This window comes from Takifugu flavidus, chromosome 2 (assembly GCF_003711565.1).
Source record: "Takifugu flavidus isolate HTHZ2018 chromosome 2, ASM371156v2, whole genome shotgun sequence".
In the NCBI taxonomy this organism is placed as follows: Eukaryota; Metazoa; Chordata; class Actinopteri; order Tetraodontiformes; family Tetraodontidae; genus Takifugu; species Takifugu flavidus.
Window position 1 is genome coordinate 4444859 of NC_079521.1, and position 13530 is coordinate 4458388.

At 40.4% G+C, this 13530-nt stretch overlaps 1 protein-coding gene across 1 annotated transcript; it reads left to right on the plus strand.

The window, feature by feature from the left end:
• The first annotated feature begins 2330 nt into the window (after positions 1 to 2330).
• On the plus strand, positions 2331 to 13322 carry pepd (peptidase D). Its single transcript, XM_057015771.1, has 15 exons — positions 2331 to 2456; positions 4523 to 4706; positions 6043 to 6170; positions 6602 to 6665; positions 6751 to 6798; positions 6991 to 7052; positions 8149 to 8193; positions 8309 to 8384; positions 8985 to 9031; positions 9404 to 9472; positions 9755 to 9832; positions 9927 to 10075; positions 10164 to 10348; positions 10843 to 11034; positions 13144 to 13322. The coding sequence occupies exons 1-15, from the start codon at positions 2440 to 2442 to the stop codon at positions 13282 to 13284; spliced, it is 1485 nt and encodes a 494-aa protein (XP_056871751.1). The 5' UTR covers positions 2331 to 2439; the 3' UTR covers positions 13285 to 13322.
• The last annotated feature ends 208 nt before the right edge of the window (positions 13323 to 13530 follow it).

A 13530-nucleotide genomic window follows, 5' to 3' on the forward strand; every position in this document is an offset into this window, starting at 1 on the left:
TCTCCACCACACCCTTCCTAAATTTCCATTTCAGCCCTTCCTTTTACACTCAATTTACATTTCACACTCAAATTCCATTTCAGTTGCTAAACCTCATTCTTAACCAGCCAATAGATTAGGCCCTGTGTGTATTAATATAGTTTTAGCTTATGATTCATCATATACTCATCCTAAGTAATCATTCCTAATCATCACAGCTATGTTACAGGGAAGCATATGCTGGTGTGTTTTGCCTAGTTTAGACATTGATTGTTCTTCAAGTAAGCTGCTAGAATCATTATAATAAAGTTATCTCTTATTTGCTTTTACCTTGTTATATTCTTTATTCTTGTTATATTGTTTCTCATTACTTAATTTTTCATACTATTTGTTAATGCTTAATGTTTGTGATGCTTGATGTGTGAACTCGTACCCCTCTGTTCAAGGACGGCAGAAATGCAGCTGCTGTAAGGAGCATTAGGAAGTAACATTGACTGGAGATAGAGCTGCAGAGCATGACACAGGAGGTGTTCTTCTTTTATCTTTCTGATATGGAAGAACATGATGTGTGCGAGCCAAGCTAATCAAATCAGTGAAGACCTACTCATATTCTCACCATTATGGTTTACAGTCTTTGCTTTGTATGGGACCTGCTATCTTGTGTTATCCCCCTCCCTTAGACACATTTGAATTCTGTGTAACTAGGGACCTCCTAATTTCAATAAAAGAAGGATGGCGGAAGTTGTGCGTCAGAACGTGTTGCAGATCTGTAACTGAGCACATCTCTCCGTTCTCCTTGCTGCAAGTAAAACTTAAAGCTGTTGTCTTTGCCTCATTTGTTTCTCTCATGTTTTAGGTCGTTCGAACCTAACGTAAGAGCTGACTGCTCATGCTGAGGCCTTAACGACATGAGTACATTATGTAATGAAATGTGTGCATTGTATGTAAATAAGTTGTCCACTAGACCATCTGGCGCTAGCCATGTGCAGTCAGGTCGGGCATACTTCTGAACAGGTCTGCTTGACCTCCTTCAGATTTACGCTATCTGATGCCGCCAGTGCCTCATGATCTTGGAAGGTGCTGGAACAGGCAGTGCTTGTTCGGGGGTTATTCTTGTTTTCTTCAATTAAAGAAGAAAAATAAGCTGTTCTAGCCTTATGGAGGGCCTTTTTGTAAACTAATAGACAGTCTTTCCAGGCTAAATGGTAGCTATCTATTTTACAAGAATTCCACTTCCTTTCTAGTCTTCACACTTTCTGCTTGAGGGTCCTAAGGTGTGAATTATACCAGGGGGCACACCTCTGAATTACTATTTTCTTTTTCATGGGGGCAACAGAATCAAGCGTGATTCTCAGTGAGGCTGCTGCACCTGCAGCAACAGAGTCGACCTAAGGGGGCCAAGATTAAGGAATGAAGGAACAGCTGACGCTTGGACATTCACTCAAGTGCTGCACTAATTAAATGCATGAACTGAAAACGAATCGTTCAGGTCGGGACTGTTCAGCACTGAACGATTCGGTGAACGAATCTTTTGAACCAAACATTTTAATGAACTGATTTAGTCAATGATTCGGTCAAAAGAACCGTCACTGCTGCACTGATCTTGTATCTTGCAATTGTGTGTTGCATTTACGCCCACCTTGGTAACCAGAAAACCAAAGACACGATTTTCGGATTGAAATTGTTGAAAATATATCCCTATCGTTTGAAACCATTTACGGTACACGTAGAGGTGGGTATGGGAACAATGGCATTCAACACGTTTTACTTTCGGTCATGAGAAATGGAAAACTGAACATCTTTGAACAACTCGAGTGAAATACTTAAAAAGCAGGTTAAAAAAAAGCATTAGAAAGATAATTATCGTTAATTTGGGTATAGCTTCTTTGGTACATTCAAACATCAAAATACAGATAGTTTACAACTTAATGATGAATAAACTTGAAAAAGGGTGGATAATAAATAATCATAAAATGTTTTAGATCTGGGATAAACTCCCGCCCTCTCTATTGACCCCGCAAGGAAAAACAATAGTTCAGAGATTAATGGATGAAGTGTTTTTAATAGTTATTATCGTTTTATATGTGGTTATTTAATAGCAGTTAATTTCTGTTATAATGGATCAAAGTGCAAATTTAATAAAAAATGAAACTGTCTGAAATTAATCTTAAATGATCTGGGGAGATAGAAGAGCCAAATTAGATTTTAAGTTTCATTTCAAAGGAGACATGATTAAAAAGAAACGCACCTTGCTTTCTCAGACAGTAATATGTTTTCCCAATAACATACAATTTACAGAAAAATCGCCCTATGATTTCAACAGCTATCAACTATTTCTGCTGCGTTTTAAACTCGTTTCAGGACGGTTCAGATTTGTTTTCTCCGATATTTTTCAATGCAACACAAATTTAAAACCACGACCTATTCGGGTCACGTGACAGTCTGCTTGCTCAGCACAACATGGCTGCCCCTCCACGGTGAGTGTTCTGTCAGCTCCCACAATGTGTTGTATTTATTAGGTTTAACACTCACTTAAGAGATAATAGCGTTTACTTTCTACCCAGAAACTACATAATGTAAAAATGAAGCTGTCGTCGGGCAGAAAGCGGGTTATATTACTTTCTGTCAATTTGCGAAACAAACCTCTCATATTTGTAGACTTACTATATTTTAGATATCTTGAATGGTTTGCGACACTTATGTAAAAATGTTTGCATTAATGATGTAATATTAACATTTCAGACAATGCTAAAGTAACTTAAGTCTGCGTTATATATTAAATGTAAATATTGAAAAGCGAAATAAGTAACTACCGTCATTATATATTTTCATAATGTATATATGAATAATGTTTTTTTTACACACTATAGGTGCTACTGATTGTAAAAGTGTTTTGTTTTTATGTTGAGTTTGGGAAAACAGGAACAGTGAAAGGGTGTAACTAGGCAGTAATTGTCAGGTTGAGCGCAATCAGCTGCAGTAAAACTAGAATCTGTCACACCATTAGATCTTATCTCAATCTATAATTCATAACTACAGCATTTAGCGAGGCCTGTCCGTTTTCAAGGTTGATATTCTGATTGTATCACTGTAACACAGCACATTATTTGCCTGCCTGTATTCTGCCTCACTGAGGAGGATGTGTGCACACAAATCCAAATGAAGTCTTTATTATTATTATAAATCTTTATTTATACTATAGCATCTGTTACAATCAAAAGAGTCTCTAGGTGCACTACAGGGCCTGACCCCCAACAAGCAACAGTGGCAAGGCAAAACTTCCCTTTTACGGGAAGAAACTTTGAGCAGAACCAGGCTCATTTAGAGGGACCCTCCTGCTGATGGCCGGCTGGGTAGAGAGAGAGGAGAAGGGGGAGGACAAGCTATCAGAATAAGAGTGATGAAGTCAAGTCAGCAATACCTGTAGATGGATACAGAGAGATGCGTTCATTCAACCTTGAGCCATTATGGACTATATAATCATGGCTTAACCTTTGGTATCATTTATTTTCAGTCTTCATGTGTTTATTATCATGGGATGGAAAGACACTAAGATTTCTTATCATGTCCTTATCTTATCCCTTTTGAGAATCTACCCTACTAACATTTTTTGGTTCCCTGAAAATTCTGATCACATGAGCATCTGGTTGATAAGTGGTTGATTGCCGAGGTGTGTGTGTGTGTGTGTGTGTGTGTGTGTGTGTGTGTGTGTGTGTGTGTGTGTGTGTGTGTGTGTGTGTGTGGACTCATCTGAAAAAAGTGAATATGATTTGTTGGTGAGTTCTTTTATGGTGAGCTCCTTAAATATGGTATTTGTGAAAGAGGAACCTATACTGTTACATTAGAAACCATAAAGGCAGAGAAATCTACTGAGCTGAAAAAGATGCACAAACACCATGATCAGTCACATGATGTGCACCAGATCATGAATGTTGGCTTCATGGGACACATGACTTGATTTGCATTTTTCTTAAATACATGCATAAATGTTAACTTCCCCACAGGGCTTACACACAGTTCTGGGCAGATTTTGTGTCATCAGACAGGATTCACCAGGAAAGATGTTACATACAGCAGAGCAGTATTGCCATACAGAGGAAACTGGCCGAATATATTCTATATACAGTATTGTACCAAACTTTGTTTACTGGATGTTTTGTCCAGCTTAAATTTTCTCCAGTACCAGATAAATCCTAAAAATAGAAACCTTTTTCTTACAATTCGGAGAAAACAAACTTCTTAAGATCCAACAGTGCAAAATGTGAATTCTTGCAATTTTTCAACTGGTCTTAAAACTTTTGATCAGGAGTGTAAGTGAATATAGAACACATGTTGTTAACTGACAATGACAGCATAATACCATAAATGTATGTATGCCTGCAAGCTCAAACACACAATGTTCCACATTGTCTAACTTTATACAATGTCTGTTGCCCTTACTGTATAGAATAGAATACATTTAGAATATGACTGGTATTAGGGGTCATCGCCATATCCCACAGCTCCAATCCTGATCTAGATGCTCTTCTTCATTTGCATTTAGATCGATCTACTGGCTGGGAAATGACACCCTCAGGGTGTCTGCTGAGTTGTTTGCGGAGAATCGCCGAAGATTGTGTGCAGGACTGAGGGAAAAAGACGGACTGTTGCCACAGTCAGTGGTGGTGCTGCAGGGAGGGGAACAAAAACAAAGATACTGCACGGACACAGATGTCCTTTTCCGACAGGTATGGAGTCCTTTTGATTTTCAGATCCAAATTTCCATTTGTTGTGCCAGGCTTATGCGTGGGCACCACTTTTGGTGTTTGCCTGCTAAGGTTATTAAATTTGGATTTGGCTACCATAAAGAACTGATATATATCAAAGACAATTAATTATTACTAAACAATTGGATCTGTGTATAAGATTACCTCAGGGCACCATCATTCTGAGAAGGGAAAAACTAATTTGCAAAATCAGCCCCATAAAATACACTAGGTTGTCTATATAGCACTCTGACTAATAATTAAATTAATGGCTACAATCAAAATGACCACAATAACAACAAGTAAAGTTTGAAGGAAGGTCTTGACAGTGTAGAAGTTGGCAGATCTCACTCTTGTGGAACATTAAACGGCCAGCAGGTATGTTTATTAAAAGACAGATTATAAAGACATTTATTAGCAATTAAGGTAAAAACGTACAATCTATTAACAATGTACTTCTATACAAATGTGCGTCTGTGTGTGTGGAAATGGGCTGCTGAGGCCTAGAGTCCAGGAACAAAGTTCCTCATTGGTTGCCATTTGACCATTTGCTGGCTGAGGACACATGCACGTGTAAAATGTGGTGTGTGTGTGTGTCTGTGTGTGTTATGAGGTGCCAGGTTGGAGAAAGTTTAGTTTTGCATGAGAGCCTGAGTGTAAGTACGGTATTGCACACTGATGTATTTGTGTTGTTGTGCTCAGTTTAGGGGCCTTAGCTAGGCTAGGCCCAGTTGATGTTACCTGTCTTGTCAGTCTTTGCTGTGTGGTCCTGGTGGTAAACGTTGGAGAAAGACTGGTTGCTCCTCTGAGCTGGCTTTTTAGCTGGTTGGTGGCTAATTGATGGATAGTTTTCTTGCAGTATCTTGGTCATTGCCCTGTAGGCTCTCCCGTCACTGCGATGAGGAAGGACAGCGTAGCAGCTTGTGTTAACAGGCTGCCTGAGACAGATGGCTGCAACTAGGCAGAAAGATAAGGTAGAGGACAAAGGATGGATCATCCATCCATTTATCCACAGGGGGTCACTAGAGGCAAGTGGAGATTTTAATTTTTTTTAAGAGCCATCCTTAGATGTTTCTATATAACAATAAGACCACCATTTTAGTGTCATGCTTACTTCTCACCTGCCCACAGTAATTTTTTGACCACTCCTATATATTTTTAGGAATTGAAATGGCATGCTCTTTTAATATCAGTCTCTATTTGTTTCATCCTTTCATCCCAGCATTTGCTATTCTGACAGTGTGAATCAGATTTAGCTTTGAATCCCAAAAGTTTTAACTTAAAGCTGTCTCTCATGGTTTGACTGATTCTTTTCCAGGAGTCTTTCTTCCACTGGACATTTGGAGTAACTGAGCCTGACTGTTATGGCGCCATTGATGTGGACTCGGGGAAATCCATCCTTTTTGTTCCTAAGCTGCCTGAAAGTTATGCAGTTTGGATGGGAGAGTGAGTGGCCCCAGCTGTGAACATGACCAGTATTTCATAATGGCTGCTGGGTCTCCCCCAGTCTTATATTCCAGAAAGATTACTTATATAAACGTGTTTCTTCATACTAACATTTATAATCTGCGTCCATTTAAGTTATGATCATTCATATGTATTTTTGTCATGTACCAGATGTAAACACATTAAAATAGAATCGTACAGAGAAAAATATTTTATAAGTTTATGTCTTATCATGTTGGTAATAATAATAGTTTTGTAATAGCTATGCTCAAAAATTTCAATATAAGTGTTTGTCCATAATGCTTAACATTACACTTGGATGAAGTGGGCTAAAAGAGATGGCATATTCATGTATTTGAGCATTTATCTGAACTATATAGTACGTATACATATTGCTTATTTACACATTGTGCATTGTGATCTATTGACAGAATCTACCCAAAAGAGCATTACAAGGAGAAGTATGCAGTTGATGAGGTGCATTACACCTGTGATGTAAGTGTGTGTGTGTGTGTGTGTGTAAAAGTGCGTGTCTGTGTAAGTGTGTGTGCTCTCATGGTCCTCTGCCTGTTTTTTGCAGATTGTTGATGTTCTGTCCCTCATGAAACCACAAACCCTTCTGACACTGGTAAAATAGTCTCTTTTCTTTTCTGGTAAAATTGAAACTGTACAAACTCTTTTTAAACTGATTGCTGATGCATGGAATTGAAATGCTGATGAATGAAAGATTTTGCATGTCAAGTAATGTCAAGTTCTCTGGAAGATTTGAAGGGTTTAGTTTGACTGTTTTGGATTTTTTTTGTATTCCTCTTTAATGAAGCGAGGACAAAACACAGATAGTGGGAGCATCACCCGTGAATCCTCCTTCGAAGGAATTAGCCGGTTTGTATGATTTCTAGCACATCACATTAATTCTGTTCAGATATTCTGCATTCTTTCTGTGAAGTTTATGCAGCCACGTGTGAACTACGTATGGGTGATATGGTCCAATGTTCATATAAATAGTATCCTGATTTAACCTTAAGTGAAAAGTTATAATGGTGTGCACAGTGTTTCTGAATTGGTTCTATAGCAGGGCTAAATTGATTTAAAATAAAACACAAAAAACAAAGATATAATGTATTTTTGAGAAAATAATTTGAAATTCAGTTTAAATTAGTCTACAGGAGGCTATATGACCAGGTCTGTTTACTTTCAACTGGTAGTGAACATACTTTGCTCACCTTGGCCAAAATGCTAAAAGATTAAGTGATAAACAGGAATTGTGCAGGTTGGCGAACCAATCGTGCCTTCCCTGGTCTGCTTAGGGTCTGCGTTCCCGCTCTGCCTAGTTAATATTTTTGGGAGGTGTGCGGTATTCGCAGACAATAAAATAACTACATAAACCTCTCAAAGCTACGCAGATGGAGAATGAAGTAGCCCTAAGACAGATGCAGTCAGTTAATGTCATCAACCAGTGTTATCAGGATTGGTTGGTAGAGTCCAAAACTATACTGTAGGCCAAGTTGCTATTATTTATACTGTCTACCCCATATACCACACACCCCTAGTATATAAATATAGACATAGGTATGTGTGTCTAAGTCACATTGAAGAATTGAAGGCTTTCTCTCAGAAATCAGACAAAAAAAACACATACATTAGCATACAGCCTCAAATCGTGTCACGTTGGCATAGTCACCTCTCTGTTCTACTTACACATTTAAGCCCAGGCCAACTACCCTGTTTAAAAACGTAAGATTGAAGATGATGACAAGTGACTTAAGGCCAATAATCTTATTTCTGTCAGAATAGCAAATGCTGAGATGAAAGGATGAGACAATTTCAAGAATATTTTTTGTTACATCGACCCATAAAAATTGGAATACATTTTGTCAGTTTAATCAAACTCTTGGACTGTTGTTTTCTTAATATCTAGAATAACAATCTTTAAGATCTCTAACCATCTTTGTGGTTTCTTAATTTTTTCCCCCTTCAGGTTCCAAGTCAATAACACGCTTTTACACCCAGTCATGGTCGAATGGTGAGGAATTACAAGCTATTTTTAGTCTTCTGTCATTGTGCCATTGGAAGAATGTATTAAATAATCTGATGTGCATTCATCAGAATTAGAAGTCTCTTGCCTTCTGTCTCTGTAGTCGTCTGATTAAGACAGATATGGAGCTGGAGGTCCTTCGCTACACAAACAGGGTTTCCAGCGAAGCTCACAAGATGGTAAGATGCTGCTTTCATTAAGAGTGAAGGAGCCAACTATAACGACAATAGGCTGTCAGAAAAGACTGTTAAGGAAATCATTCATGTCCAGTATAGAGGTTTGCTGAGGTTAAGTGTCTGACACAAAACCAGAGCAGTGATTTCATAGTACTCTTTTACAAATGAGCTAAATGGAAATGCAGACAGTGAGAGAAGAAATGGCACAATGAAACAGGAAGAGGTAGAGGGAAAAGAGAAAAAGCTTTGCCATTTGAGGTCTAAATCCCAAGATCAAAGAAGCAACACAGTAGCTATCCGAAGATGATAATGAGTACAGGGAAGGAGGACTAGAACTTAAGATAAAAAATGTCATGTAGAAAACGGGTAATAAGCTTCAACCAGATGTGTGATTAACACGTCTGATCCTTCTGTTCCTGCCAAAAACCAAATTGTTGTTCCTGCCAAAAACCAAATTGTTGCACACGTATAACGTCTAACTTCTATAGTATATCTCTAAAACATTTCTTTTAAAGTTCCAAAATGTCCTTTGTAATGACTGAATTCCATATATTATACAATATAATGCTTGTTGCCCACATTTAATCCACATTTTGTCTTTAGGTTATGAAGAGTGTCAAGCCTGGACAGAAAGAATATGAAATGGAGAGGTGAATAACTGTTGACCAACTCTAGTCAACAAATACTCTCTTCTCTTGTTTATATTCACTTGTATTTAATTGCATCCATTTTGTCAGATGTTTTTATTAATACATTTGAAAATCAACAGTTTCTCTTCATTTGAGTTTTATATTTGTAGTTGAATTAGAATGTATCGGAACAGCCGTCATTTGCGTGGAACATCTGGGACCCAGAAATCAGTAAACGGCTAATTTTCTGATGGTGTGGATGTGAATGATTGTGTCACTGTGTGGGATAACGATTCAAGTCATAAAAGGCGCAGATTTGGGAAGAGAGCGTTGGTGACCCAGGATTGCTTCTTTCCTTGCTGGTTGTTTCATCGCCATTTTTATCTGTTGCAGCCTGTTCCAGCATTATTGCTACAAGAAAGGTGGAATGCGCCACACCTCTTACACCTGCATTTGTGGAACGTAAGGATGTGTTCTTGAATAATATCTGCCTATTTTCTGAGTAAAATACCGTTTTTCTTTCATATATTGGTTCAATATTTGTCTTTTTATGCCACAAAGTCAGTTAAGGAAGCTGCATTGTGTCTACTGAAAAAAGTAAAGAGGTTTATAGTCTCTTCCATGTATTCTGTTTTGAAATAGAGATTTAAATACAATTAGTTTACTTTCACAATATGCATATGATTTTGACTCAGTTTTCTGCTAGTTTCTTCTTATTATTTTATATGTGTCATTTAATAACAGGGGCAATAACTCATCTGTTCTCCACTATGGTCATGCTGGAGCTCCAAATGACAAGACAATCCTGGATGGTGACATGTGGTGAGAAGCTTTTAGAGTTTGTTTTTTTTAGGGAAAGAAATTAACCGTGATAATAATTACAGTTAAAACAGTTTAGTTGTTTTGTCACCTGCAGTCTTTTTGACATGGGGGGAGAGTACTACTGTTACACTTCAGACATTACCTGCTCCTTCCCAGCCAATGGCAAGTTCACCCCAGACCAGAGAGCCATCTATAAGGCTGTCCTCAAATCCTCCAGAACTGTGCTGGCTGCCATCAAACCAGGTGATCCTCTAATTCAGTTTAATTATGTGCGTTTTTTAACGGTCTCATCTCAGGAGTCTTGCAGATAATGAAAAACTTTTTGGTGAAGGTGTGAAATGGACTGACATGCACCGTCTGGCTGACCGGGTTCACCTGGAGGAGCTGGTGAAGATTGGTATTCTGACAGGAAATGTGGATGACATGATAAAGCATCACATTGGTTCCATCTTCATGCCTCATGGCCTGGGACACCTGCTTGGCATTGATGTGCATGATGTTGGTGGATATCCTGAGGTGAGAGACTCCAGATATTGGAGAAGAAAACAATCCTTATCCTTCATTATTGATGTCATTAATCATAGAGACATTTGAGGGTGGAAGAGGCCAGGACAGCTACCGCCGTGCATAGATAATTGACCAAACTCTGTTGGAGGTTTTGTGCCAGTCAAACTTTCAAGTCATGGTTAATGAGCTGAACCCATGTTTTTAAGCTTCTGCTGCTGGAGGAGAGAAAGTTTGATCTTTGAACATGGACTTACAGTCTCACCCTGAATTGGTGATTGAGCAAGTTCTGTGTTATGTTGCCTGAAGTGATGTTTCCCAGCAACAACTGTATTCAAGGACATCCTCTGTTCAGATACACAGCTTTTATACTGTAACATAAAATGTACGGTGTTGTAAGATTGCTGGAGATCAAATTAATTTTGACCATGATTCTATTTATCAAAACGCTACAAATGTGAAATTATGAGAGAGCATTTTATGCACTTTCCTGCTCTGTGAGCCAGGGTGTGGAACGTATTGCTGAGCCTGGGCTGAAAAGCCTCCGCATGGGCCGTCTGGTGCAGGAGAGGATGGTCCTCACTGTGGAGCCTGGCATTTATTTCATCAGCCACCTTCTGGACCAGGCCCTGGCTGACCCCACCCAGAGCTGCTTCATCAATAACCAGGTGTTGGCTCGCTTCCGCAACTTTGGAGGGGTGAGTCTTTCTGCAAAATCTATTTTGGTTTGTTCAGAGGACTGAAGTTTGATCACTTTGTAGTCCTAAGATTAGATTAGATTAGGTTCAACTTTATTGTTATTGCACATGTACAGGTACAGAGCAACAAAATCCAGTTTAGCATCTAACCAGAAGTGCAAAAGAAGCAGCAAGTGAGGATAATAACTTAATAAATACAGTATGGCGGTTATTTTACAATCGTTTACCTGCTATAAACATATTTTACAGATGGTGTTTACATTAAATGCCTTGGACTATAAGTGCAGGAGCTATTTAGCTATTTACATAAGATAGAGGAGATGTGCAAATTATAAATTACGTGTATACAGATACAGATGATAAAGTGCATGAGTGCGCAGGACAGGTTTAAACAGTAGCTACATTGGTTACTAAGCTAGTGAGTTGTTGTGTAAACTGCTGTAGTGTAGTGAGGTGTGGAGTGTGTAAGGGTCAGCAGGAGTTCAGCAGGGACACCGCTCTGGGGAAGAAGCTGTTCCTCAGTCTACTGGTCCGAGTCCTGAGGGTTCTGTAGCGCCTCCCAGAGGGCAGGAGGGAAAATAGTCTGTGGGCAGGGTGGGAGGAGTCCTTGAGTATGCTGCGTGCTCGATGCAGGCAGCGCTTCCTCTGGACATCTCCAATGGCAGGGAGTGTAGTCCTTGTGATGCGTTGGGCAGTTTTCACCACCCTCTGCAAGGCCTTGTGCTCAGCGATAGTGCAGCTTCCATACCAGACTGACATGCAGTTGGTCAGGATGCTTTCTATCGCACAGTGATAGAAGTTCACCAGGACAGCCGAGGATAGCTGGTTCTTCCTCAGTGTCCTCAGGAAGAAGAGGCGCTGGTGAGCCTTTTTGATGATGCTGGAGGTGTTTGTGGTCCAGGACAGGTCCTCTGAGATGTGGGTCCCCAGGAACTTGAAGCTGGAGACACGCTCGACGGCCATCCCGTTGATGTGGATGGGGTCCTGTGTGCCTCCTCTTGCCTTCCTGAAGTCCACTATGAGCTCCTTGGTCTTGCTGGTGTTGAGGACCAAGTTATTGTTGGCGCACCATGTGGTCAGGCGCTCTACCTCCTCTCTGTAGGCTGTCTCGTCGTTGTTGCTGATGAGACCGATCACCGTTGTGTCGTCTGCAAACTTGATGATGGAGTTGGATCCATGTACAGGTCTGCAGTCGTGGGTGAATAGAGAGTAGAGGAACGGGCTCAGCACACAGCCTTGTGGCACACCGGTGCTGAGTGTGATGGTGGTGGAGCGGCTGTGACCTGACCTAACATGCTGTGGTCTGTCGGTCAGGAAGTCCAGAGTCCAGTTGCAGAGGGAGGGGTTGATGCCCAGGTCTCCAAGTTTGGTGATCAGCTTGGAGGGGACGACGGTGTTGAAAGCTGAGCTGAAGTCAGCAAACAGCAATCGTGCATAAGTGTTCGTGTTGTCCAGGTGTGTGAGCACAGAGTGCAGTGCTATGGAGACTGCATCATCTATGCTCCTGTTGCTGCGGTAGGCAAACTGGTGTGGATCGAGTGTGGTTGGGAGGCAGTCCTTCAGGTGAGCCAGGACCAGTCGCTCGAAGCACTTCATAATGATGGGGGTGAGTGCTACCGGGCAGTAGTCATTGAGGCAGGTTGGTCTGGAATGCTTCGGAACTGGGACGATAGTTGTGGCCTTGAAGCAAGACGGGACCACTGCGTGGGCGAGGGACAGATTGAAGATATCCGTAAAAATCCCAGCGAGCTGTTCTGCGCATGCCCTGAGCACACGTCCAGGGATGCCATCAGGACCAGCAGCCTTGCGTGGATTGATCCGGCTGAGGGCTGTGTAGACGGCGGTAGATGATAGTGTGATGGGTTGGTGGTCTGCTGGGAGAGGGGTCCTAGTGGCAGTGTCCTTGTCGTCCTTTTCGAAGCGAGCATAGAAGGTATTAAGCTCGTTCAGGAAGGTGGTGTCCATGACTGTGGGGCTGGAGTTGTTGGGTTTGTAGTCGGTGATGGCCTGGATGCCTTGCCACATACGCCTGGGGTCAGAGTTGGAAAAGTGACCCTCAATCTAAGAACCTTTAACTTAATGAAAATATGGACTTGATTTTGTGCACAGGTTCGCATTGAAGATGACATTGCAGTCACAGCTGATGGGATCGAACTTCTCACCTGTGTCCCTCGAACTGTTGAGGAGATCGAGGCGTTTATGGCTGACTCTGCAAAAACATTCAGCCCCATCGCAGCAGACTTCAAGTGATTTTTCAGTATTCTTTAATAAAACATTCATGTTCTCTCTGTCACATCTCATTAAAAACGGCAGTAAAACACTTTTATTCAACAATAACTATAACTACTTTCAGACAAAATCTTTAAAGCTTGTGATAAGAAAAATGACCTACACTTTTTACGATTATAAAACTCTTAATTTTTTTTTTTAAAAGTGATTTGAAAATAAACAGTTTAAAGCTGCATTAAGCTTTAAATGTTTTGTGGTTTTTGTTTG